This window comes from Fusarium falciforme, chromosome 8 (genome assembly GCF_026873545.1).
Source record: "Fusarium falciforme chromosome 8, complete sequence".
Classification (NCBI taxonomy): Eukaryota; Fungi; Ascomycota; class Sordariomycetes; order Hypocreales; family Nectriaceae; genus Fusarium; species Fusarium falciforme.
In genome coordinates this window covers 453,522-475,581 of record NC_070551.1, presented here as the reverse complement: position 1 = coordinate 475,581, position 22,060 = coordinate 453,522, and the positions used below count along the sequence as shown (strand labels likewise).

At 51.0% G+C, this 22,060-nt stretch overlaps 10 protein-coding genes across 10 annotated transcripts; 6 read left to right on the top strand and 4 right to left on the bottom strand.

Moving 5' to 3' along the window:
• Nucleotides 1-809: 809 nt before the first annotated feature.
• On the top strand, nucleotides 810-2,318 carry NCS54_00996500 (Adenosylmethionine decarboxylase; the record flags this gene model as incomplete). Its single annotated transcript, XM_053155291.1, has 1 exon — nucleotides 810-2,318. One exon carries the CDS (start codon nucleotides 810-812, stop codon nucleotides 2,316-2,318), a length of 1,509 nt encoding a protein of 502 aa, XP_053011266.1.
• A 424-nt stretch (nucleotides 2,319-2,742) lies between these two features.
• Nucleotides 2,743-2,976, top strand: NCS54_00996400 (H/ACA ribonucleoprotein complex subunit NOP10; the record flags this gene model as incomplete). The annotated part of the gene is made up of 2 exons (XM_053155290.1): nucleotides 2,743-2,917; nucleotides 2,966-2,976. 2 exons carry the CDS (start codon nucleotides 2,743-2,745, stop codon nucleotides 2,974-2,976), a joined length of 186 nt encoding a protein of 61 aa, XP_053011265.1.
• A 132-nt stretch (nucleotides 2,977-3,108) lies between these two features.
• Nucleotides 3,109-4,458, bottom strand: NCS54_00996300 (20S-pre-rRNA D-site endonuclease NOB1; the record flags this gene model as incomplete). The annotated part of the gene is made up of 1 exon (XM_053155289.1): nucleotides 3,109-4,458. The coding sequence occupies one exon, from the start codon at nucleotides 4,456-4,458 to the stop codon at nucleotides 3,109-3,111; it is 1,350 nt and encodes a 449-aa protein (XP_053011264.1).
• Nucleotides 4,459-5,596: 1,138 nt separating this feature from the next.
• NCS54_00996200 (Arrestin-N domain-containing protein) lies at nucleotides 5,597-6,865 on the top strand (the record flags this gene model as incomplete). The annotated part of the gene is made up of 1 exon (XM_053155288.1): nucleotides 5,597-6,865. The coding sequence occupies one exon, from the start codon at nucleotides 5,597-5,599 to the stop codon at nucleotides 6,863-6,865; it is 1,269 nt and encodes a 422-aa protein (XP_053011263.1).
• A 2,662-nt stretch (nucleotides 6,866-9,527) lies between these two features.
• On the top strand, nucleotides 9,528-10,991 carry NCS54_00996100 (N amino acid transport system protein; the record flags this gene model as incomplete). Its single annotated transcript, XM_053155287.1, has 2 exons — nucleotides 9,528-10,886; nucleotides 10,932-10,991. The coding sequence occupies 2 exons, from the start codon at nucleotides 9,528-9,530 to the stop codon at nucleotides 10,989-10,991; spliced, it is 1,419 nt and encodes a 472-aa protein (XP_053011262.1).
• A 377-nt stretch (nucleotides 10,992-11,368) lies between these two features.
• Nucleotides 11,369-12,928, bottom strand: NCS54_00996000 (Hypothetical protein; the record flags this gene model as incomplete). The annotated part of the gene is made up of 2 exons (XM_053155286.1): nucleotides 11,369-12,410; nucleotides 12,456-12,928. The coding sequence occupies 2 exons, from the start codon at nucleotides 12,926-12,928 to the stop codon at nucleotides 11,369-11,371; spliced, it is 1,515 nt and encodes a 504-aa protein (XP_053011261.1).
• An 836-nt stretch (nucleotides 12,929-13,764) lies between these two features.
• NCS54_00995900 (Hypothetical protein) lies at nucleotides 13,765-14,891 on the bottom strand (the record flags this gene model as incomplete). Its single annotated transcript, XM_053155285.1, has 2 exons — nucleotides 13,765-13,966; nucleotides 14,008-14,891. The coding sequence occupies 2 exons, from the start codon at nucleotides 14,889-14,891 to the stop codon at nucleotides 13,765-13,767; spliced, it is 1,086 nt and encodes a 361-aa protein (XP_053011260.1).
• A 277-nt stretch (nucleotides 14,892-15,168) lies between these two features.
• On the top strand, nucleotides 15,169-16,529 carry NCS54_00995800 (Putative formamidase; the record flags this gene model as incomplete). Its single annotated transcript, XM_053155284.1, has 4 exons — nucleotides 15,169-15,259; nucleotides 15,300-16,030; nucleotides 16,071-16,299; nucleotides 16,342-16,529. 4 exons carry the CDS (start codon nucleotides 15,169-15,171, stop codon nucleotides 16,527-16,529), a joined length of 1,239 nt encoding a protein of 412 aa, XP_053011259.1.
• Nucleotides 16,530-16,671: 142 nt separating this feature from the next.
• NCS54_00995700 (Hypothetical protein) lies at nucleotides 16,672-19,029 on the bottom strand (the record flags this gene model as incomplete). The annotated part of the gene is made up of 2 exons (XM_053155283.1): nucleotides 16,672-17,690; nucleotides 17,748-19,029. 2 exons carry the CDS (start codon nucleotides 19,027-19,029, stop codon nucleotides 16,672-16,674), a joined length of 2,301 nt encoding a protein of 766 aa, XP_053011258.1.
• Nucleotides 19,030-19,898: 869 nt separating this feature from the next.
• NCS54_00995600 (MFS domain-containing protein) lies at nucleotides 19,899-21,908 on the top strand (the record flags this gene model as incomplete). The annotated part of the gene is made up of 11 exons (XM_053155282.1): nucleotides 19,899-20,058; nucleotides 20,099-20,235; nucleotides 20,279-20,352; nucleotides 20,396-20,404; nucleotides 20,448-20,545; nucleotides 20,587-20,707; nucleotides 20,752-21,127; nucleotides 21,169-21,299; nucleotides 21,345-21,467; nucleotides 21,510-21,732; nucleotides 21,774-21,908. The coding sequence occupies 11 exons, from the start codon at nucleotides 19,899-19,901 to the stop codon at nucleotides 21,906-21,908; spliced, it is 1,587 nt and encodes a 528-aa protein (XP_053011257.1).
• Between the last annotated feature and the right edge of the window lie 152 nt (nucleotides 21,909-22,060).

The window sequence follows — 22,060 nt, the reverse complement described above, 5'->3', positions numbered from 1 at the left end:
AGCCTTGACCCTGGCCACCTACGCACCGCCTCCCGGAGACCTTAGCACACCTTGAAATTTTGCTTCCTCACAAAACAACCCACCAGCCCCTCGATCAAGACCCAAAATTCTCTCACCGACTTGGTACATCAAAACTCTGTCTTCTATCGAGATTTGGGCTCTTGTCTCTATCAACTTTGAACTCTTGTGCTCTCGTGGCAATTTCTCCACGTCCAGCACTTCAGCAAGACCTCACGCGACCGTCTGCTTCCATCACAACCATCAACACTTCAATGTCGAATAAACGCATATAATCTCTAGTCCAAAAGACACTCGACGGCCGTAATCGACCGTCACAACACTTCTCCGGTATTATTCTCTGGGCTTCTATGCGGCCGACGGATCTTCTGCGCTTCCTCTTCTCGCGACCTTCCAAGTAGGTTTTCGTCAAGTTCGTGATAACTTTTCTCTCTAACCATGACTCCAGGCCCCGATAGCACCCCCTACTACAGACATAGCAGTCGACAAACGTCGACATCTCAAACCCGATTCGATCCGACCGAGTCGCATCCCACACTCACCATTCCGTCACAAAACTTCCACCACACCGTTTGCTTCCGCCCTCCTTAACGTCCCCTCGAGAGACGTTAGCCTACCCATAACTCGACCGATTGCTGCTGGCTCCGCCAGCATCTGACAAGTCCCCGTACCTGTGGGCCTACTCTCTCAAACAGACGCCGCATAGTCTGTTTGAGCGGCAGCTAGTGCTCCGCGGACTCTGCCATCTGGGCAAAGAACAATCGGTACCTTGAGTTCATCCAGTCCACAGGATGTTTCCCTCTTCGGTTCCCAACAACTGTACCTTCTCGCCGGCCTCGGCCACTCCCCATCTGACCATCAACCATGATGTGGCCGCCGATCTCGACTCGACCAATGCTTTCGAGGGCCCCGAGAAGCTTCTTGAAGTCTGGTTCGCCCCCAGCCCGACTTCTCTGCCCCCAACTGCTCCCGCCAATGGCCTAAAGGCTGTTCCTGCCGATACCTGGGTCCCAATGCTCGACATGGTCAACTGCAAGGTTCTCTCTGTGCTTGACTCTGACAACATGGATGCCTATCTCTTGTCCGAGTCTAGCATGTTTGTCTTTCCTCACAAGATCATCCTCAAGACATGCGGCACTACGACTCTTCTTCTGGGACTTCAGCGAATGCTTCACATTGCGGCCAAGTACGGGTTCCCGTTCCACAATGCCAGCTCTGTCAACGATATCCGTGCTGCTGCTACACCCTACCGCGTCTTTTACAGCCGCAAGAACTTTTTGTTCCCCGAGAAGCAGCAGGGACCCCATCGCAGCTGGAAGCAGGAGGTCAAGTACCTCGACGACATGTTTGACGGTGGAAGTGCCTATATGGTGGGCAAGATGAACGGTGACCACTGGTACCTGTACCTCACGTCTCCGAACCAGCAGGCCTTGACTCCTCCAAGGACCCCCGAGTCCGAGGTCAACGGTCCTCTGGCCAAGATCCCCGTCGGGACATCGTTTGGTACTGGCCCCAGCGGTCATCACGACGAGACGCTCGAAATCCTCATGACGGACCTCGATCCTGAGAATGCCAAGCAGTTTTACTTGTCGCACGCGAGTGCGGTCGCTAGCGACAAGTTGGCTGCAGAGGCTCAGGATGCCCGCAGACAGGCCATCAACAGCCTGGGCGGGCTTGATCCAGTTGACGAAGTGGACGTCTTCTGCAACGGGGATGAGGAACCCATGCTCGACTCTACCGAGGCTCTGACGACCGAGGGCCACGCTCTGGGAACTGTCGTGTCGGAGAGCTGCGGCCTCTCCAGTGTCTACCCGACCACCGACTACCCTGATGCGCGTGTCGATGCCTACCTCTTCAGCCCTTGTGGTTTTTCTGCCAACGGAGTTGTTCCTCCTCAGGCTGAAGGGGCCAAGTCTGAGCATTACTTTACCGTCCACGTCACCCCTGAGCCTCACTGCTCTTTTGCCTCGTTCGAGACCAACGTCCCTGGTGGTCAGAGCGGACGAACCACGACCGAGATTATTGAGCAGGTTGTCAACATCTTCAAGCCTGGTCGCTTCAGCGTGACCCTGTTTGAGGCCAAGGCTCAGGCTCACAACCCTTATGGTATGGGTGACGATGACACCAAGGGATGGGCAGCCAACCGTCTGGTGGATCCTGTCCGGGGATACCGACGCATTGATCGTATTGTCCACGATTTCGAGGACTACGATCTCGTCTTTCGCTTCTACGAACGGGAGGGATGGGCCGGCACCAAGAATGCGCGAGTTGGTGAGCCCGCCAGCCCTACTCTCAAGTAAATGTTTGTGTTTTTGTATTGTTTATAACCAACTTTATACGTCCCTTATCGGCTTGGATTGGCAGGGATTGCCTTGGATTGGACCTTGGACGAGATAGTATGAATGTATTGCTTTGACTGCTGCGCCCGATTTGACCCTGGGATACGTGAACCAATTGTAAATGATGCCATGAAGTCAAAGGAAGCGCAACATCATGTGACCGAATTGAAGTCGAATTATGGCAATTAACTTATTTTTAACTGTATTTTAATTGCATTTCTGATGCTATTTGTGATGCTTCATCATGACCCTCCTCGCAACTTCTTGACCGCTGGTCCGAGCTCAGCCTTGCACGTGATCACCGATCCAAGCCAAAATTTTCTACAATTCTTCAGCCTGCACCAGCAAACAGCAACACCACAGCCAATTCACAACAACCGCCAAAATGCATCTCATGTACACCCTCGACGCCAACGGCAACCGTCTGTACACCCTCAAGAAGGTTGCCCACGGCCAGGTCACCAAGTCTGCGCACCCTGCGCGCTTCTCCCCCGACGACAAGTGGTCGCGACAGCGCGTCACCCTCAAGCGGCGATTCGAGCTCCTCCTGACCCAGCAGAGTGAGTACCAGAAGTCTCATGGGCTGTAACTCAGCTAACAACCTGCAGAGGAGGAATAGACAACGGCATGGCGTTACGGTACGGCGTTTGGGACAAAAGTGCGAGTTGAGTGCGCCTCTAGACGACAATGGAGAGTGGCCGAGTCCTGCGATAGACGCGATCGAGTTATACTTGATTCATTCAATTCAATTCTAGTGCTTTCGCTTCGAGTTTACGTTGCGTCCTGCTCCCACGCGAATCTTGCCGTTTCCTCCAGATCTGTGACCGCTCAGGAGGTCAGGGAGATAATCCTGGTCCATAATGTCCTTCTTTCGCTGGCGGCGCTGATCATCCGAAGCCCTTGTAAACTCCTTTTGATCCTCCGACAGGATGAGATTGTTACCCCAGTTGTTTTTTCCTCCTGCGTTCTTTGGTAGACGACCGTTTGCAGAGCCGTGGACTGGCTTGGGAACGCTGTAGACGTTGCCACGGTTGTTCCACTGAAAGTTCTTCTTGAGGTGGATTGTAAAGTTGCCGAACTGATCCGTAGAACAGCTAGCACGCATCAGCGTAGGCTGACCGCAAGAGGGACAGAACTGGCGGGACATGTCCTTTGTGATCTTGAAGCAGCCGTGGCAGCGGAGGACCCAGTTCTTGAGGTGGGTGATGCGGGCGAGCGAGGGTGCGACGAGGTTGAGGCCCATGCGGAGGGCGACGTTTTGCATGGCGTAGTCGGAGGTGAGGACGGCGGCCTGGAGGGTCTTTTGGACCGGGGCAGAGGGGGTAGAGCCAGACGTTGCGGCTTGTTTTTTCTTGAGGTTGGAGGGAGTGATCCAGCCGCCCTCGTCATCGGAGGCTTCGGAATCGTCTTCGGAGGGTTGTGTGTCTTCAGCTGGCTGTTGCTCGGACTCTTGCTCGACAGACTCTTGCTTGTCGGCCTCTGTCTGTTGCTCAACTGGCTCGGACTGCTTCTCGGTCTCTTGCTTCTCAGCATCGGGCTGCTGCTCAGTCGCTTCTGGCTGCTTCTCAACCTCTGGCTTGGTCGCAGGCACAGTCTCTGGCTTGTCCTCTGACTTCTCTTCGGCCGTTGGTTGCTCGAGATTCAGCTTTTCGACTTCGTTCTCCAGTGTCGCTTCAGATTCCTTAGCCTCCTCGTCTCCCTCGACCGGCTTGTTTGGTGGCCTCCCATTCATCCCCTTCTGTCCAGGCTCACTCCTCAACCTCCAGTCTCCTCCATTTCGCTCGATCTCCAGCTCATACCCTAGAGCCAACACCTCAATATCAGGCTTGCTCAGAACAGCCAAGTCGCCTGTTTTCCGCGCAAATTCACGAATGACCTTGACACTCTCTGGCTTGGGCGATCGCAGGGTAACGAAAGGCAGCAGAGTCGTCTCTACCCGGGACCGTGTGGCTGCATCCTTGATCTCGGAGATGATGCAGGGGAGGGTGTAGAGCTGCTCGGCCTTGGCGCGGAGGGTATTCGCGGGGGGATCGTTCTTGATCAAAGGACCAGTATCAAGGACCAGGCTGTGAATGGGCTTCAGCTCTTCTGAGGAGGCCATGATGGATTTGATGGTGTTGCTGTTCCTCAAGGCAGCATAGTTTGGTGATATTTTTTGTGGTGACGCGGGGCAAACTTTTACGATAAGATAAGATTAGATAAGAAATTTCTTTTCTTCATTTTTCATAATTATGGTACCTTGATAGACTCATAAATCGTCATAAGCAACAGCATAAAATACAGTGTCAACATTGCATGATCTGATCGCGATCCCTTGTCATCAACTGCCGTCAATTAATTCGACAATGACAACACCCATCACGTCAAATATCTTTTCATCTCACAATTGGCATGCCCAAAAACACGTTATCAATCAAGCTGGTGTGTGGGGCATGGACCAGCTGAGCAAAAGGGCGTTGACACTTGACCTCCAAAATTTGACAAGGGCGCCAACGACATGAAGGGCGTGCTCTCAGTGGATTAATAATGGACATTTCCCCACGAGGTTCTCCAAGGGTTCATTCGACTCATTGTGGCTTGCTCTATCCAAGTTCTATTCGTGCCAGGTGACTCAGGTGTCAATGTCGCCCTTTAGGAGCCGAAGTCGGATCGTGTAAGCGATGATCTGACAAATGCGCTAGACGATAGTTTGAGGCTGATGGAAGAGATGAAGTCAGAGGGGAATTGAGTGAGAATATCGAGACGAAGTGAAGGAGAGGTAAATGTCAAGAGATCAAGGCGTACTTAATCTCTTCTTGTTGAGCCTCACCCGACTTTTACGTACAAATTAAGTAGCAGATCCACGAAGACCCGCCGTGTATACAGATTTATTTACAGTGGGACTGCGGAGGACTTGGAGAATTCGGGGTCAAAAACATGGTCTTTGATGCTATTTTCCCCGGAAAAAAGCTACCAGTAAGCCGGGTTAACGGTGCTTACAGAGCTAGATCTCACCTGTAAGCCACCTCCGTCAATTTGCTGCGATTCGCTCCCGATGATGACTCCCGGGGTCCGATGTCACCATGCGCCCTACAACTTGTCAACCCGTGGGTCAACCATGCGATGGGTCGTGATGGGTCGCGTCACAACAGGGCGCACAAGTTGACAAGTCAACAGAGTATAATAAGAGCTGCTGTTGTTCTGCCTGGTTCTCCTGATCAACTTCATTCATATCATCAAGTCTCAGTGAAATCGTCACCATGATCGCTGAAAAGTCCCTCCCGACCTTTGTCGACTCCCAGACAAAGCTGCCCATGACGCCGCCAGAGTATGACCACATTGGTATCCGGCGCGGTGGAACTTCCCACCCTTGGGGAATGGCTTCGAATGCTTTGGCCTCGATCCTGCGTGCCCGGGCCAAAAAGGCCGAGGTCAACGTCTCTCTCAATGGCCACTTTAACTCCAAGGTCTACACCACCGACTCTGAGGTCTCTGGAAACGTCACCATCTCGCCCTCGAGGAACATGCAATTCGACAGAGTCGATATCTCTCTCGTTGGATCAGGAGAGACTCGCCGCGATGGTCCCGATATCACACACCTGACGACTCATCGGTTCCTCCGGTTGGAGATGCCCATTGATGACGACGAGTACCCAGCGAACCACGTCTTTGAGGCTGGCAAGGGTTACACTTTTGCCTTCAACTTTAACATTCCCGCCCATCTCACTTCGCAGGCCTGCATCCACAAGGTCGAGTCGGATCATGTCTGGGAGAAGCACATGTGTTTGCCCCCGACTGTTGGAGGCTGGGAGAAGGACGATCTTGCTCCGGATATGGCGCGCATCAGCTACAGCATCAGGGCTTGTGTTCTGAAAAACTCCAAGCAGGGTCCTGTGGTTATTTCTGAGAGCTCGCATCCCATCAATGTGATGCCTTCGACTTTTGAGGAGCCACCCCTGAGCATCACCAAGAGCGACAACTTGTATGCTCTCGAGCGAACAAAGAATGTCCGCAAGAACATGTTTTCAGCTGTCCAAGGACGCATCTCAGCTGTGGCTGCTGAGCCTGCCGCCATCCACCTCAGCAAGGAAGGTCACGAAGCCAGCCCATCTACGATTCCTGTCAGCCTCACATTCGAACCATCTGCAGCCGATGTCATTCCCCCGCAGTTCACTTCAGCCTCTATCAAGATCCAGGCGCACACCTGGTTCCGCGATCAACCGATGACTCGTCTACCAAACCTAGGCGGACAGACCGACAACTTTGCATATCCCGCATCTGTATCTCTGCGAAAGACAAACACAAGCATGGAGTGGACGCAGAATGTCGACATGGAGCAGTCTGATAAGGGGTCGCCAGTCTTTCACACTGCAACCATTCAGGTTCCATTCAAGCTGCCAACAGCGGACAAGATGTTTATCCCTACGTTTCACTCGTGCATCATCGCCAGAGTTTACACGGCTCGACTGGTTCTGGAGGGCGACACCAAGGTGGAACTGACGGTTCCGGTGCAGGTGGTCATGGACTGAGTCTATTCTGATATTTGCATCATCTACAGGCGCTTGGGTTTGACTACAGAACGAGTTACGATGGATTCAAGATACCAGGGAGCATTCATTTATAGAAAAGTTGATTGGTTTGTTATTAATAGTAATGAGAATTGTCTATTACCCCAGATTAGTCGATCTCTGCATGAACCTAGGTGAATCTTTAGAGACTGTGAATAATGCCAAGTGAAAATGGGACTGAGTGGAGAGCTGCAGGGTGTTGATGTCTATTTCGACGTCGTGGAGGTGAGGTGTAGGGTGGGAAGTGAGTCTTGATGGTATCTGTTAATTGTTTCGCGATGGAAGCGGTCGCTTTGCTAAAACTTGTGGATTGGTGGACGTGAATGGACGCTGTTATCCACGAATAATCCATCTTCGTGAGCAGTGGAGGTTCGACAGGACTACCCGGTAGCAGGGAGTCAACGGGGCTGATTTGTTCAATGGACGGGAACCTTGACCGAGCTGCAAGCAATATGGGCCCTTGAAGTTGGACCACATGTCAATTGAATGGATAAAAGTAACTTTGAGCATCCCAGAAAACGTTACAAGCCAATGCGACTGTAAACCTGGCTCTGCTAACACGCGGGACGTTGAGTCTGAAGTTTGGCGATAACAGCATCGGAGAAATTTCATCGCAATCTGGCCACGCTACACGATAGAAGAGTAGCAGAATAGGCGAGCTGGGCTATCCAGGCAGACACTATCCAGGACTATCCTGTATCTCCTGTTACACAGCCAATCGAGATCAACTCATCGCCAAGATGAATACTCTCACCTTGCCGGAACCTGCACGGGCATGCAGTCATCTCCGACGCTCGCCAAGAGATGCTCCAGATTAGGCAGCTCACAAGAGAGGGGAACCTAGACAAGCACAGAGCACATGTAAGAGATTTAGTAGTGAGAAATATAGATTGCAGGGACTCGATTGGGCATCTACAAACTCTGCGGACGACCAATGTCGGCAGACGACCTTTGCTGGGATCCCTTGTGTTGAAACACCCAACAAGTCGGGGTCAGCCGTGCCTCGACTCATACAATTCCATTAGAAATTACATGGTATCACAGATCGATGGTGGGTGGGTAAACTCTACTCCACAGGGTCGTCTGGCCAATACGAGAGGCTTGACCAACTGGACGCGTTTCGATGACGGATATCAAGGCCTGGGGCGCTCTCCATAGGCCTCCACCAGGTAAAGATACGCAGTAGGGCCGGACGCAGCGGATGCCGAACCACCGACAGCCTCAAACAGCCTGGATGCATGAGATGCTGCAGTGCGACGCCTTCTGGAAGCCTCGGTGCGCGACCGACGGCAGCTAGAGCAGCAATTGCGGAACCGTAAACCCGGCTATTACCTTATGTTTATTGCGCGGGTCGTGAGTAGCCAGCGAGTCAACAGAGCGTAACCCCTGCAAAACGCGCAGTTTACGCAAGTGGCTCAAGTAACCCTTTGGCTCGGGGACTGTCCACTCAGACGCAGTGACGAGTAATGCTGCAAGCTGTACGTTACTCCGTAAGGTGCAAGGTTTGCGTCTGTGAGAGAGTATGTATCGTACCATCTGCCGAATCATTATCTGGCTGTCTCGCTGTTCTTGGCTGTCCAGTATTGTAGTCACAGGACAAACAGACGCAAGATACTCTCGCCACCCAGTCCTTGCAAGATTCTGCTCTCTGCTTACCGTCAATGCGCTAACCAGAGATAACCACCCCTTGTCCCACTGTCCACTATCCACTATCCACTGACCCTCCTCCCCGTACCCACCCCTGGCTAGCGCTGCTTCGAGAACAATTCGAGCCCTTGGCCGAAGAGATACAAAGAATATCGGGCTGTCCGGTAAAATTTTTTTCGGAGGACTACTGTAGAGAGCGGTCGTAGGTCCGTCTTGGCTCTTCAACAATCGGACGCACGTCGCCGGTTCTCCCGGTCATCCTCCGTGTACCCTCCGTCTTGGCCCCGGAATTCCTCTCCAAATGCCCGACATGGTCCGCTCCGCATTCTCTCAGTTGCTCGTACGTAAAAGATCCAGTCGTCTCCTCAACCCAATCTCTCATGTCTGCGGAGAATCTCAAGACAAGAGTATGGAGACCTGGGGACGAAGAACCCACCGTACGAGTCGTTCGTTTCTCCTATTTTGCCGCACAGCCGGACTTCCCCAGGCGTGCCCGTGGAGAGTGGTGAAGCCCCGTCCTCGGTGGTTTCGGTGACACATCGCAACCCGCCCGCAGCCAAGCAGAAGACGAGTTGAGGCTCTGTGCTGGGAATGCCGGTCCCGCATAACGTAACGCGAATCCAGGCTCTAAATGGTGATCCACCTGGATGTGCTTCGACCTTCGGACAACCACACAGATACGTCGGGATCCGGCACCGCGAGGGCATCATCGTGTCGGACGAGAGTCTGTGGGGACCGTTTGGGGTCTGGGGTATGTAAGCTTGAGGGGATTCAGGGATCTTGTAGTCGTCCGTCATCACCTTCTAGACTGTCAGCTCTTGGTGGACCATATTGACCCACTGATGCTTTGCTTGTCGGCGTCACTCTCGGGTCCTCCTCTCATTCTCTCTGCCAAACTCTCGCCTACATAACGCCTCTCTTCCCCCTCCTCTTTGCCATTGTTCATCCTCACATCATTACTCTTTATTCCTTCAACATGGCCGACCACATCAACCCCTCTGCCAACCAGGCCCAGTCTGACACCAAGCATGAGCCTGTCCCGGACATGTTTGACAACACTGCCATTGGCGAGATGTCCGAGTTTGAGGAGAGACGTGACATGGAGAAGCAAAAGGCCGCCGAGGGTAACGCTCACTTCCACCGTCTTGGATGGAAGCGTTTGACCGTTGTCCTCATCGTCGAGGCCATTGCTCTCGGATGTCTCAGTCTTCCCTCTGCCTTTGCCACCCTGGGTATGGTTGCCGGAACCATCCTCACTGTTGGTATTGGTCTGGTTGCCATCTACACCTCCTACGTCGTCGGTCAGGTCAAGCTGGCCTTCCCTGAAGTCTCTCACTATGCCGATGCTGGCAAATTGATGATGGGCAGGTTTGGCTATGAGCTCGTCGGTGTCATGTTCTCTCTTCAGCTCATCTTCCTCGTCGGCTCTCACTGTCTCACCGGAACCATTGCCTTTCTCAACCTTTCCGACAATGGCGCCTGCTCCTTGGTGTTTGGTGTTGTGTCTGCCATTATCCTCCTCATCGTCGCTGTCCCTCCTTCTTTTGCAGAGGTTGCCATCCTTGGTTACATCGACTTTGTGTCTATCGCCCTCGCTGTCGGCATCACCATTATCGCTACTGGCATCAAGGCTAGTGACTCTGACGGCGGTCTCTCGTCTGTCGCCTGGTCTGCCTGGCCCAAGGATGACCTGAGCTTCACTGAGGCCTTCATTGCCATCACCAACATTGTCTTTGCCTACTCCTTTGCTGTCTGCCAGTTCAGCTTCATGGATGAGATGCACACTCCCCGCGACTTTGTCAAGTCTATCTGGGCTCTCGGTCTCATTGAGATTGCCATTTATACCCTTACCGGTGCTCTCGTGTATGCCTTTGTCGGCCCTGAGGTCAAGTCGCCTGCTCTTCTGTCTGCTGGTAACCTCATCTCCAAGGTTGCCTTTGGTATCGCCCTCCCAGTCATCTTTATCTCTGGTTCCATCAACACCACGGTCGTCGCCCGTTATATCCACGGCCGTGTGTACAAGGACTCTGTCATCCGCTTCATCAACACCAAGATGGGTTGGATCACTTGGTTGGTTCTCATCACCATCATCACGATCGTTGCTTGGGTCATTGCCGAGGCTATCCCCTTCTTCAACGATCTTCTGTCCATCTCTTCGTCACTCTTCATCTCGGGCTTCACCTTTTACTTCCCTGCCATCATGTGGTTCATGCTCATCCGCAAGGGACCTTGGTACTCCAAGGCCAACCTTCCTCTGAGCATTGCCAATGGAATCATTTTCATCATTGGCATGATTGTTCTTGTCGGCGGCACCTATGCCAGCATTGACGACATTGTAAGTCTCTGTCTCTCACTCTGATGACCTCGCTAACCAGACCAGATCATCAAGTTCCGTAACGGCGATGTCCGTGGAGCTTTTACTTGTGCTCCTCTTGCTTAAGCGATGATACCAATTTGTTTAGCGTACATAATTGATGAATTTATTGACTTCAACTTTGTGTGACTCTGTGACTGACTCTGACTGTTAAATCCGTGATCTGCCGGCGTGTCCGTTGCGGCGTTGCCACTGATCTTGCCGAACCCACAGCTCATGTGTCTTTACGTCATTTAAAGCCACCCAATGACAATTTGCTGACGATCCTTTAAAATGTCTCGCGATTGGAGCGGAGATTGTGATGGACATGGGTCACGGCATGTAAATGCAGGGGTGCAGGAACGAGTAATCGGCAGATGCAGCAGCAGCCCATGTAACACAGCAACGCATTCCAGCAGTAACATTGACAGTCCATAGCAATAACATTGACAGTCCATCTAACACTAAGCAGTCGACTCTACTCCTCGGTCCTGGCAATACTTGGCCACCTCCTTCTTCAACTGTGCCTTCTTGGTAACCACATTGTCCATGATCTTCTTGACAAGGATAAAGTCTTCCTCAGACAATGATCCACCTCCGTTCCACACACCCTCTTCCAAGACTGCCCACAGACCAGATCCCTTTGCGACCTCCTCCATCAGATCCATGACTGCGCCAAGCTGGTTTGGAAGCCAAGTGATAATTGGGCTTCCTCCTGTGGCTGTGGGATGAAGAGTGTGCTTGATGATGTACTCGCGAGTAAACATCCAGTGCCTCCATCGGAAGCTTCGGACATGGTCGAGAACGCGAAGATACAAAACGACCAGACTCAAATCTCCAGATTCGGTCATGAATCTGCGCACACCAAGCTCAGAAGCAGTCTCGCGGACGTACTTGAGGAATGCCCGGTGAGGCTTTGGGCGGTACTCTCTGAACTCAATCAGAATATCGGTAAGAGGGTTCTTGGGCATGGGGATCTCGCAAATGTGATCCAGCAAGGGAATGATGGCATCGTTGGCTCCAGATTCTCCACGGAAGAACTGGGGCTTGTTATCGTACTGACCCTCGTAGATAACACCCTTGGGGAACATGGACTGGTTGGTGATGCCGTAGATGAATGTTCGGTAGGTCATGTAGTCTTTGGGAAGAGACTGAGTCCACATGCCCTCCATGTTTGCCTCGATGATTTGCATGGCGTTGAGGATAAGTTCAAGACTGGCCTTGGCAGCCGTGATGGTCTTGGGGTCTTTGCTTCCGTCCTTGGGCTCCTTCTCGACAGCTTCCAAGAGATCGACAGCGCCTTCAATCAGTCCACCAGTCTGAGCAACCATGTGGATGTGAGTGAGGATGAAGCCAGCCTCGGAGGACTTGGGGTCAAGACCCTTCTCAAAGGCTCGGACAAGGCGGATGTTGTTGTAATCGTCATGGCCCTGTTCAGGATGGACCAGCCAGTAGTTGTACAGGGCGTATGAAGCAGCATACGACATGAATGCGGGGATATCAAGACTGATTTGTTAGCGTGCCACCAAAAGACAAAGAAGGTGTACTCACATTTCGGCACACTTGACAAGAGGTCCAGCGATGCACTTGGGAAGTACCCTTCGGCCAAGACCATAACCATTGTTACGGTCAGCAGAGTATGTCTCCCAGCATGGTTCAAGGAGGTATGATGAAGCGACAAAGCTGTAGTCGCGGAAGGCAGCAGTAATGGCAGCCATATCCCGCTTGTCTGTGCCAGGAATGACGAGCTTGTCAATCTCGGCAGTCAGATCAGGGATAGCCCCGTTGTCGATGAGAGGGCCAAGCTCAAAGGTAGCAAGCAACCCAGGAGCACCATCTTCCTTGAGAATGGGCATGTCATTGAGGATGTTGTAGAGGGCATCAAACTGAGAGGGAAGTCTCTTGAGGGGAAGAGCAAAAGGGAGATAACCCATGCGGGTCGTGATTGTGAAAGGATCCTCGCCCGCGGGCAACTCTGAGGGGTCCTTGCGGAGGTAGGGGAAGAGGGTGTTGACTGCTGCCATTTTGTCGGTGTTGCTGTTACTGATGATGTGTTTAGAGTGAGCTGGAAACTCTGTCTATATAGACAATGGCCGGAACCCTTCCGGCCTCGAGTTGACCTAGAGTTCCGGCCTTGAGCGCACCCGAAGATACCCTGAAGGACAATGTGACAACTGCATGTCCAATCCTGGAATTACTATTAGAAATAGTCTGGGTGGACCGTGGTCTTGTGCATGATGGGTCTGAAGTGCCGAGCAAGTCCGTGTCAACGGTTCCCCGCGTATCTAGGCATTGGATCGGATTTGTGGTACTCTGTAGGCAGTATTCTGTATTATCTCAGTAATTACGGTCGTTGAATTAGAGTATTCATTGTATTATCATGGCAAGTCGTTCTGTGTAACCACCGTCAAAGTCTACCTCTTACACCGTGTCCAAACCAATGCTCTCATTATTGCGTACAGAGGACAAGATCTCAAGTGTCACGAGGGCAACAGCCACCATCTAGATAACCAGGTGACCAATCACACCGCCTTGATTGTTTGTTCTTGATGGTGGTGGTGTGTGGGGTACTCCGCCTTTTCTTGACATCCGCCCTTGCTTGACAAGCTACAGTAGCTCCGCCTTAAATCAACATGTTGGAGACGCCGTATCTCGACCTGCTGTATCTGGTCAAGTTGTCCAATTAACGAGTGGTTAATGCACTTGATCTGATGCAGGGTCTACGCCTTACGAGAACATGAACACGTTGATAGATAACACCCCTGGAAGTGCGGGGGTGATTGGCAATTGATGCCGAGACCGAAGGATTCCGAGACTAACGAATTGATAATGCTTCAACTATCACATCAACTATCTGACATCAAATCTGAACCCTAGCGGTTGCCTCGCTTAGACCTTCCACAGAATCACCAAACACTCTCCTCAATCTCTCGTCAAGCCACTTGACATCCTCCATGTTTCCCGGGGGTCCTCCAGCCCAATGCCCCCAGATAGACGGATAAACGTCGAGCTCTGCAATCTCGGGATTCATGCAGGAAACCTCGTACTCGGAGTCCTCGGGACTGAATTGTTAGCTTCGTCTTGCGTGGGGGTATGTACTTACGGAAAGTAGAGGTCCGTCTTGCTTGGGAGAACCAGAGTCTTTGCCTTGATACTGGCCATTGCCTTTTCAAAGTCGCCGTTGTATGGCTCTTGCTTGCTGACGTCTCCGCTCTGCCAAGTTTGTAGCATGACAAGGAGATTCTCAGGGTCTTTGCTGAGGGCCCATTTCTCCCAGAATTCCCTCATGAATGTCTCAAGATCGGGAGCGTTGTAGTGCTTCTTGAAGAGTTCGTGACGGTAGAATGCTTGAGAGAAACCCCAGCCTGCGTACCCTCGGCCGAATGCTTTCAGACCAACCTCTTTCTCCTTGTCAGTCCATACTCTCGACAAGTGTGACCCCTCAAGTCGGTCCTTGCAACTACCGGCTGAACAGGTACCCTTCGCAGCCAAGAGTGCAGACTTGACGCCCTCGAGAAAGACCTGATTGTGCAAAGATGTCCTGGCAGACCCGCAAAAGGGAACAACGACGTCCATAAAGTCGGGGAACTGTGTGGCCCATTGGAAAGACTGAGCAGCTCCCATGGACCATCCCAAAACCGCATGGAGATGTTTGATGCCGAGTCCCTTGGTAACAAGCTGATGCTGAGCTCGTACATTGTCGTAGAAAGAGACCTGAGGGAATGGACTAATGTCCGAATTGGATGGGCTTGTGGATTGGCCGTTTCCAAACAGAGCTGGAATGATGATGAAGTATTTGGCTGGATTCAATGTCTTGTCGTCTCCAATAAGCCATTCGTTGTCGTAGATAGCTCCAGAGAACCATGAAGGATAAAGAACTGCAGGCAAAGATGGATCGCCAAACGTCTTGTAAGCGATCCAAGCATTCGGGAGAACTCCATTCTGGAGCTCAAAATCTCCCAGAGAAAAAGTCTTGATGCCCTCCATGTTGATGATTGATGATACCTGCTCATTACACCGAGATAGGGCAATCTTTAAGTCCGCCCACGTCAATGGAAACGCGGGGTCGGGGTTGTATCGGCATCTTGCGGCACGTAGTATCTGGCGCTTTGATGCGGGCTAATCATCTTGATGCATTCACCCCTGGCAGACTTTCTTTATCCGGACAGTCACACGACGGCCTGCAGCGCTTATCAAGAGGGGAATTGGGTTGTCAAGATAAAAGAGAATCATCAGGTCCTCGACAGACACAACTCAAGCCATCATGTCTCGCAAGATCCGTACTGCTCAGTCTGTTTCTTTTGACCGTCCTGCCTCGGAGCAGCCCTATCTGCACAATCGATGGCATCCAGAAGGTATGAATCGACCCGAATAGAGGCATTGCTGACCTTTAAGTGCCAAGCATTGGCGTTGTTGAGCCTGGAGAGACTGTCAGGATTGAATGTCTGGACTGGACTGGAGGCCAGATACAGAACAATGACAGCGCAGATGACGTACGTGACGTTGATCTGACAAAGATCCATTACCTCACTGGTCCTTTTGATATCAAGGGCAGTGAGCCTGGAGATTTGTTAGTTGTCAACATCACGGATGTCCAACCCTTTGATCACTCGCCTTGGGGTTTTACTGGAGTGTTTGCAAAGAAAAATGGCGGTGGTTTCTTGGAAGAACACTATCCCAATGCCTCCAAGGCTATCTGGGACTTTGACGGCATCTACTGTACGAGCAGACACATTCCAGGGGTCCGCTTTGCCGGCTTGATTCACCCTGGAATCTTGGGATGTGCTCCATCTGCTGAAGTTTTGGCAGAATGGAATCGTCGAGAGGCTGATCTGGGGTCGTCTATGGCTCATTCGCATCCAAACAAGGTGGTTGCACAGCCCCCGAATGCACAGAATGCACACGCTGGACAGGCTAGTGGTGATGTGTATGAGAAGATTGCTCGAGAGGGAGCTCGCACGATTCCTGGACGTCCTGAGCATGGAGGTAACTGTGATATCAACAACATCTCGAGAGGTTCTACGACGTATCTGCCTGTTCACGTTGCCGGAGCCAAGTTTTCTGTGGGAGACCTTCACTTTAGCCAGGGTGACGGAGAGATTAGCTTCTGCGGTGCTATTGAAATGGTAAGTCTCCTGCTTCTTTGAGACTTTTCTAACGTTTTAGGCCGGCATCATTACCATCAAGTTTGATCTCATCAAAAACGGCATGAAGACGAGAGGACTCAAGAGTCCAGTTTTCAAGCCAGGAGACATGGGACCTTCATACGGACCATCCCGATACCTCATCTTTGAGGGATTCTCTGTCGATGAACAAGGGAAGCAGCACTTTATGGATGCAACTGTGGCATACAGACAGTCTTGTCTTCGAGCGATTGAGTACCTCAAGCAATATGGTGAGTGTTTCTACCAGATTACAGACTATGCTGACTGTTTAGGCTACTCTGGAGAGCAAATCTACCTCCTGTTGTCTAGTGCACCTGTGAGAGGTACGATAGCTGGGATTGTTGACATTCCAAATGTCTGCACAACTCTGGGTATACCGATGGATATTTTTGACTTTGACATTGCTATTGAGAATGAGCCTGTCAAGAGGAACCTGGGATCTTGCCCCGTGTCTATTTAGTCTATGAACCAGTTGATAGTTGTCCGTCTGGTATTCCAACATCTCTTTTAAACTCTCGTAGCCATTCTGCATTGTCGACTGGTGTTTGGTTCCATGGATCGTCACTGAACTGTTAGCCTGGACTTTAACTGCTTCGGGAAACTTACTCGTCGTATAATATCCATCGGGCTTGGTATTTCAACTCGTCATCACTGGGAATGTGTCTGTTGGGATTGTTTTGTGACATTGTAGTCATGACGAATCTCGACAGTTCTCTTTTGAGTCGACGGTAGCTGTTGTTGTCGTTGATAAAGAATGGAGTCGCTGTTCGGACCTTGTCACGAAGGAGAGCCCTGTCGAGAGAATCGCGCGACGGCATCTCTTGGTTGATCAGAGGAGACGTCATGTTTGGGATTCCTTCTGATATTCCGGGAGACAGGGATCGATTCTCGAGAGCCATGTCTGATTCTGTCAGGGGCATCCAGGAATTGCTGAGGTTTTGAAGATCCACGTTCATGTCTCCTAAGACAGCACCGTTGACATTCTCGAGAGCTTGATTCTGTGGCCATAAAAGAGCCTGATCATTCAGAGGTGGCGAAGCAACGACAGGGGCTCGCTGCCGTAGAGGTAACAGCCAAGTAGTGGAACTCCAGACCAGTCTCATCAAAAAGTCCAGGAACCGCCTCGAAGGATTGGGAGATGAGCTCTCGATGCGATTAAGAGCGTTACAGGCTTCTTGTTGGAGCTCTGAATCGGATGGAAAGTGTCCTACAGCTGCATGAGCTGCCATGTATTGCCGCAACGCAGCTTCGAGTTCGCAATTCTCAAATATGTTGCCTTTCCCATTGATCTTGAGCTGACTGAGTCGTGATTCCGCAAGCTGTTTCGTGGGTCGTAGCCTTGCTTGGTTGGCAATTTCTGTGCAGGACATGAAGATATCCCAAAGCCACGACGGAGCAGAAGAAGCTGGGTTTGGAGAGATGATTTCTGCGCCTAGAATGACTGAACATCCTTCAAAGTGAAGCTCGGCATCTTGAGGTAGACTGCCGAATGCGTGGAACGTGTTTCTCATGTAATACTCAAGCTCGAGCTTGATCAGCTCGTAGGCACTTGTTGGCGTATCTGCTGGTCCCTTTGTTGCAGCAAATGGAAGCGGAGAGTTGCGTTCATGGTGAATAAGGTCTGGTGGTCAGCATGGACGGAGGGAGCGAGTGAGGTGTTCAGATGAAGACGACTTACATGGAGGCATCGCGTTGTCGATCCTGTCAATAATCTTGGTATCAAACCCCCAATCTCCTTTCCAGTGCTCCATTGTGCTTCCAGCCTTGAAATGATCCGCTAAATGATCAACTCGACTGGCCCATGTCATGAGATTGATCCCACAGAAGCCACAGCGAGAGCGGATCTCTTGTGTCATGACTTTCCATTCGTCCATTGGCCATTTCAGAAACTTGGATGCATGAACTAGTCTCAAGTGTTGTTGAAGATGGTCCTTTCGGTGATATGTTCGCTCTTCAATCGGTCGTTCAATGCAGGCGCTCTGATTGTGTCCGTCCAGGTGAGTCTTGTCTGGGTTTTTGATGCCACAGAACACGCATAGCAGCCCTTCCTCAGGATGAATAGCTGTAGGTCCTTTTGGAGAGCATACCCAGTTTTCCAGAGACAGATGCAGAGACTTTTCATGCCGTTGCCAGTCGTACTTTGTCTTGAAGGTTTCAGTGCAAAAAGTACACTGATATGTGTTCTGAGCTTGCAACAGATTTGTCCTGACCTCTTGACGCCTTAGCCTGGCTCTTCGTCGTCGACTGTGGCGTCTCTGGAATAGGTCAAAAGACGTAGAAGACTGACGCGACGGATGAGAGTGAGCTGAACTGCAAGAACCAGAATCACGACTTGAACCAGATGTTCCCGTGCTGCTGACAGACGAAGCATTGCTTCGGGACTTTATGCGACCACGTGGACGTCCAGAAAAGGCTGCGACAGCGCGAGAGATATCGTGAACGGTAGCTGCTTCGTGTTCAGGTGGTGAATTCTCCCATCGTTGTAGAGGATTCATATGCTCGAATGGTGCTGGTGTTGGTCGGCGACGAGGCGTATCGATAGGTGTCTGACGCCCTGACGAATGTCCCTCTTCATCATTTCGAAACATTGGGGATGCAGGCCTTGAAAGATGAGCCTTGGCTCTCCGCCTGGTGTTTGCAAACCAGTTTGTAATCTGCTGGCGACCGAGACCAGTCTGATTCTGTAGATTCTGGATATCTTCAACCGTTGGATAAGGATGTCGCTCATGGCTTGCAAACCAATTTCTCAAGATCTTGACAGCCTCTGAGGAGAAGCGATTGCCAATCTTTGGTGGCGCAGTTGACGTTTGGAGTATGCTCGGAGAGATTGTCTCTTCCTGTCCATACTCTGGCAGTCCAACGTCGAGAAGAGGCAGTGAAAAGTCGGCACTTGTATCAGGACTTGTACCTAGTGACCTAGAAATGGCCCTATAGGTCTCCTCCCACTCTTGGTCCGCCATGATGAGTTGCTCTTCCATGATGTCGAGAGGGGATCAAAGGTCATGGGACGCGGAAAAGACTCGGAACATGTCGAGAAAGGGCGGAGATCCACAATTGAGTTTTGATGAGGTAATTACATTGGCTGATGAGGTCACGGGGCAGAACGTTTGAGGATATAGTTATTGTCTTTGAGGAGGACAATGGTTATGGACAATGGTTATGGAAGACAAGAGTAGTCAAGGGAGGAACTGTATGTGGTAGTCTGGTAGATAAGATAGTGGTCGCATGTACGCCCGCAGCGGAAATAATGTTTCAGACCGGGGTGCGCCGATGGGTCTGATTGCAGCACCGACGATTTATGCATGTGATCGATAGTTATGCTTTATTTATGCTGTGCGTTATATTCATAACTGAATCATCTACGGTTTGTGTCTCAAGAGTTGTGTTCTCGGAGGCATCGTGTTGCAGATGAGATAGGTATGCTTGGTAGTCATCATGTATGTCAATTAATACTCCTATAATTGAGACTTTATTTATCCAGAGAAGTTATGGTTCCTGATTTATGAGGAATGGTTGTATCCAGGTTCCTGGTTAGAGCCAGTCCCCTGTGACCACCTTTCAGCCCTCACTGGGCCAACTTAACCTGCGACTCTGCCCCCTCTAGCTCTTGACAATTCGTGTAATTAATATCTCCGATCTAATGAGAACCCTCGTATCGATAAGCTCTCTCCCATCATCATTCGTTCCCTGGTGCAGAAACTGGTGGGGCGTCGATGATGTGCTTTCGACTAGAATCACATCACCCCTAATTCGGATCGGCAATTGAGTCGAAAACCTCTGACTGAACTTGAACTGTTCAACATTCTACTGAAACTGACTGTGCCACAAGATGACAGCCACGGCCAATGATACAGAGTCGTCCCGACTCCTACCCGCTGAGCGAGATGGATATGGTTCAGCTTCAGACTGTGAAAGCGCTCCTCAGCCGGAAGAGCCGAAGCCTTATAGCCATGCTTTTATCGCCAGAGTTGTGATTGCTTTGCTCATTGGTATGTCTCTACCTGCGGGTTGTTCTCGCTAACGGTTTAGGTGTCTTTACTTCAAATGCCGACGGTTCACTGGTCCTGGCAACTCATCCTGTGATTGCATCCGAGTTTGGAGACTTGGCAGACTCTAGCTGGCTCTTTATCAGCTTTATGCTGGCTGGTGCAGCTTCACAGACAGTGGTAAGTAGCCGAATTGACTGCATGGGCATTGCTAAGGTTGTAGTACGGAAAACTCAGCGACATTTTTGGTCGAAAGGCCATCTTGATGTTCTGTTATGGACTCTTTGCTCTTGGATGGTAAGTTTCCTCGATATCAATTGACTCATTCTAACTGTAATAGTGCTCTAGTGTAAGTTTATCACTCGAATCGTGATCATTTCTCACAGAAATAGGGGCATTGGCCAGTCTATGTGGCAGGTAATTCTGGGACGCGTCATTTCTGGCTCAGGAGGAGCTGGCATGACTGCAATGGCCTCAGTAATCATCACAGGTATGTGAATCAACAGTCGGTAGACCAAGCTGACCACGTAGACCTCGCTCCCCTGAGAGAAGTTGCTTCTTGGCAAAGCTACATGAATGTGATTGCCACGGTTGGCCGAAGCATCGGAGGCCCTCTTGGAGGCTTGTTGGCTGATACAATTGGCTGGAGATGGTAATCAAAAGCACCCTGCCCAGAAGGCTAAACTAACAAGTCAGGTCGTTCCTCGGTCAAGCCCCTATCTTTGCCGCATCCATGGTCATCTGTGGATTACTCCTCCCTCCAACGTCTCACGGCACCCAAGAAAGCTCAATCAGCAGCCGCCTTGCTAGGATTGATGCACTTGGAGCTCTATTACTTGGCGCTACTGTCCTCTCTCTGATGATGCCCCTGGAAATTGGAGGTCAGAAAATACCTTGGAGTCACCCAATTATCTTTGCCCTATTTGCAGCCGGCATTGTCCTCGCTGTTGCCTTTGTACTCGTCGAGTCACGCTGGGCGAAGGAACCAATCTTTCCTCTTCGACTCCTTCGGAATGCACAGGTTACAAAGTCGTATTTAATGGTTGCAGCTCAGGCTGGAGCACAGCTTGCAGTAAGTTCCCAATCGCAATAATGGCTATGCTGACAATTTAGATGATGTACACCGTTCCCATTTACTTTCAAGTCACACAGCGTGTCTCGAGCACGATTGCAGGAGCCCATCTCTTTCCAGCAGTCATTGGAAACACAATTGGTGGAATTGCTGCAGGCATCATCATCAACAGGTAAGCTCCACTGTCTAGATCAACTGCAGCTACTGATTGTCGCAGAACCGGCCGGTACAAGGCTCTCCTTGTGTTCGCTGCCATTTCCTCCATCACTGGCTACACATTGATGCTTCTACGATGGCATGGACATACGAGCTGGGCGGAATCTCTCTACGTTTTCCCAGGGTAAGTCTTTTGACCCTCATCAAGCAAAGCTGACCCTTGCAGTGGCTTGGGAACTGGTATTGCCTTTAGTGCTGGTTTCATTTCCCTGCAAGCTTCGATCGATCCCAAGGACAAAGCTGCTGCCGCTGCAGGTCTGTTTATGACGACTACCTTGGGAACTATCATTGGCATGGCAGGCACCAGTGCAATTATCCAGGGATATCTGAGGTATAGCGTGCAGTTGGACCTGACCAGACTTGGCATGTCCCAAGCTGAGATTTCCGAGGTAAGTTGATAGGCGTTTTATTGGCTCTGCTAATTTGTTAGATCATCCGCAAAGCTTCAGAGAGCGTCTCCTACATTGAGCATGCCACCGGGGCAGTTCAAAAGGTCCTCATTGAGGGATATGTTAAGGGAATTGAATACGGTCATGGTATGTTTTCTCCAAGTGTCTATACGTAGCTAACAGACCAGGTCTTTCAATTATATTTGCTAGCATTACGCTCATCACTGCTTCACTTCTCAAGGAGCGAAAGCTATAGAAACGCGGCGACTGAGTTAAGGACAGAGATATCAAAGGAGGATAGATGTATTTCGATGCTTTTATCGTCCGA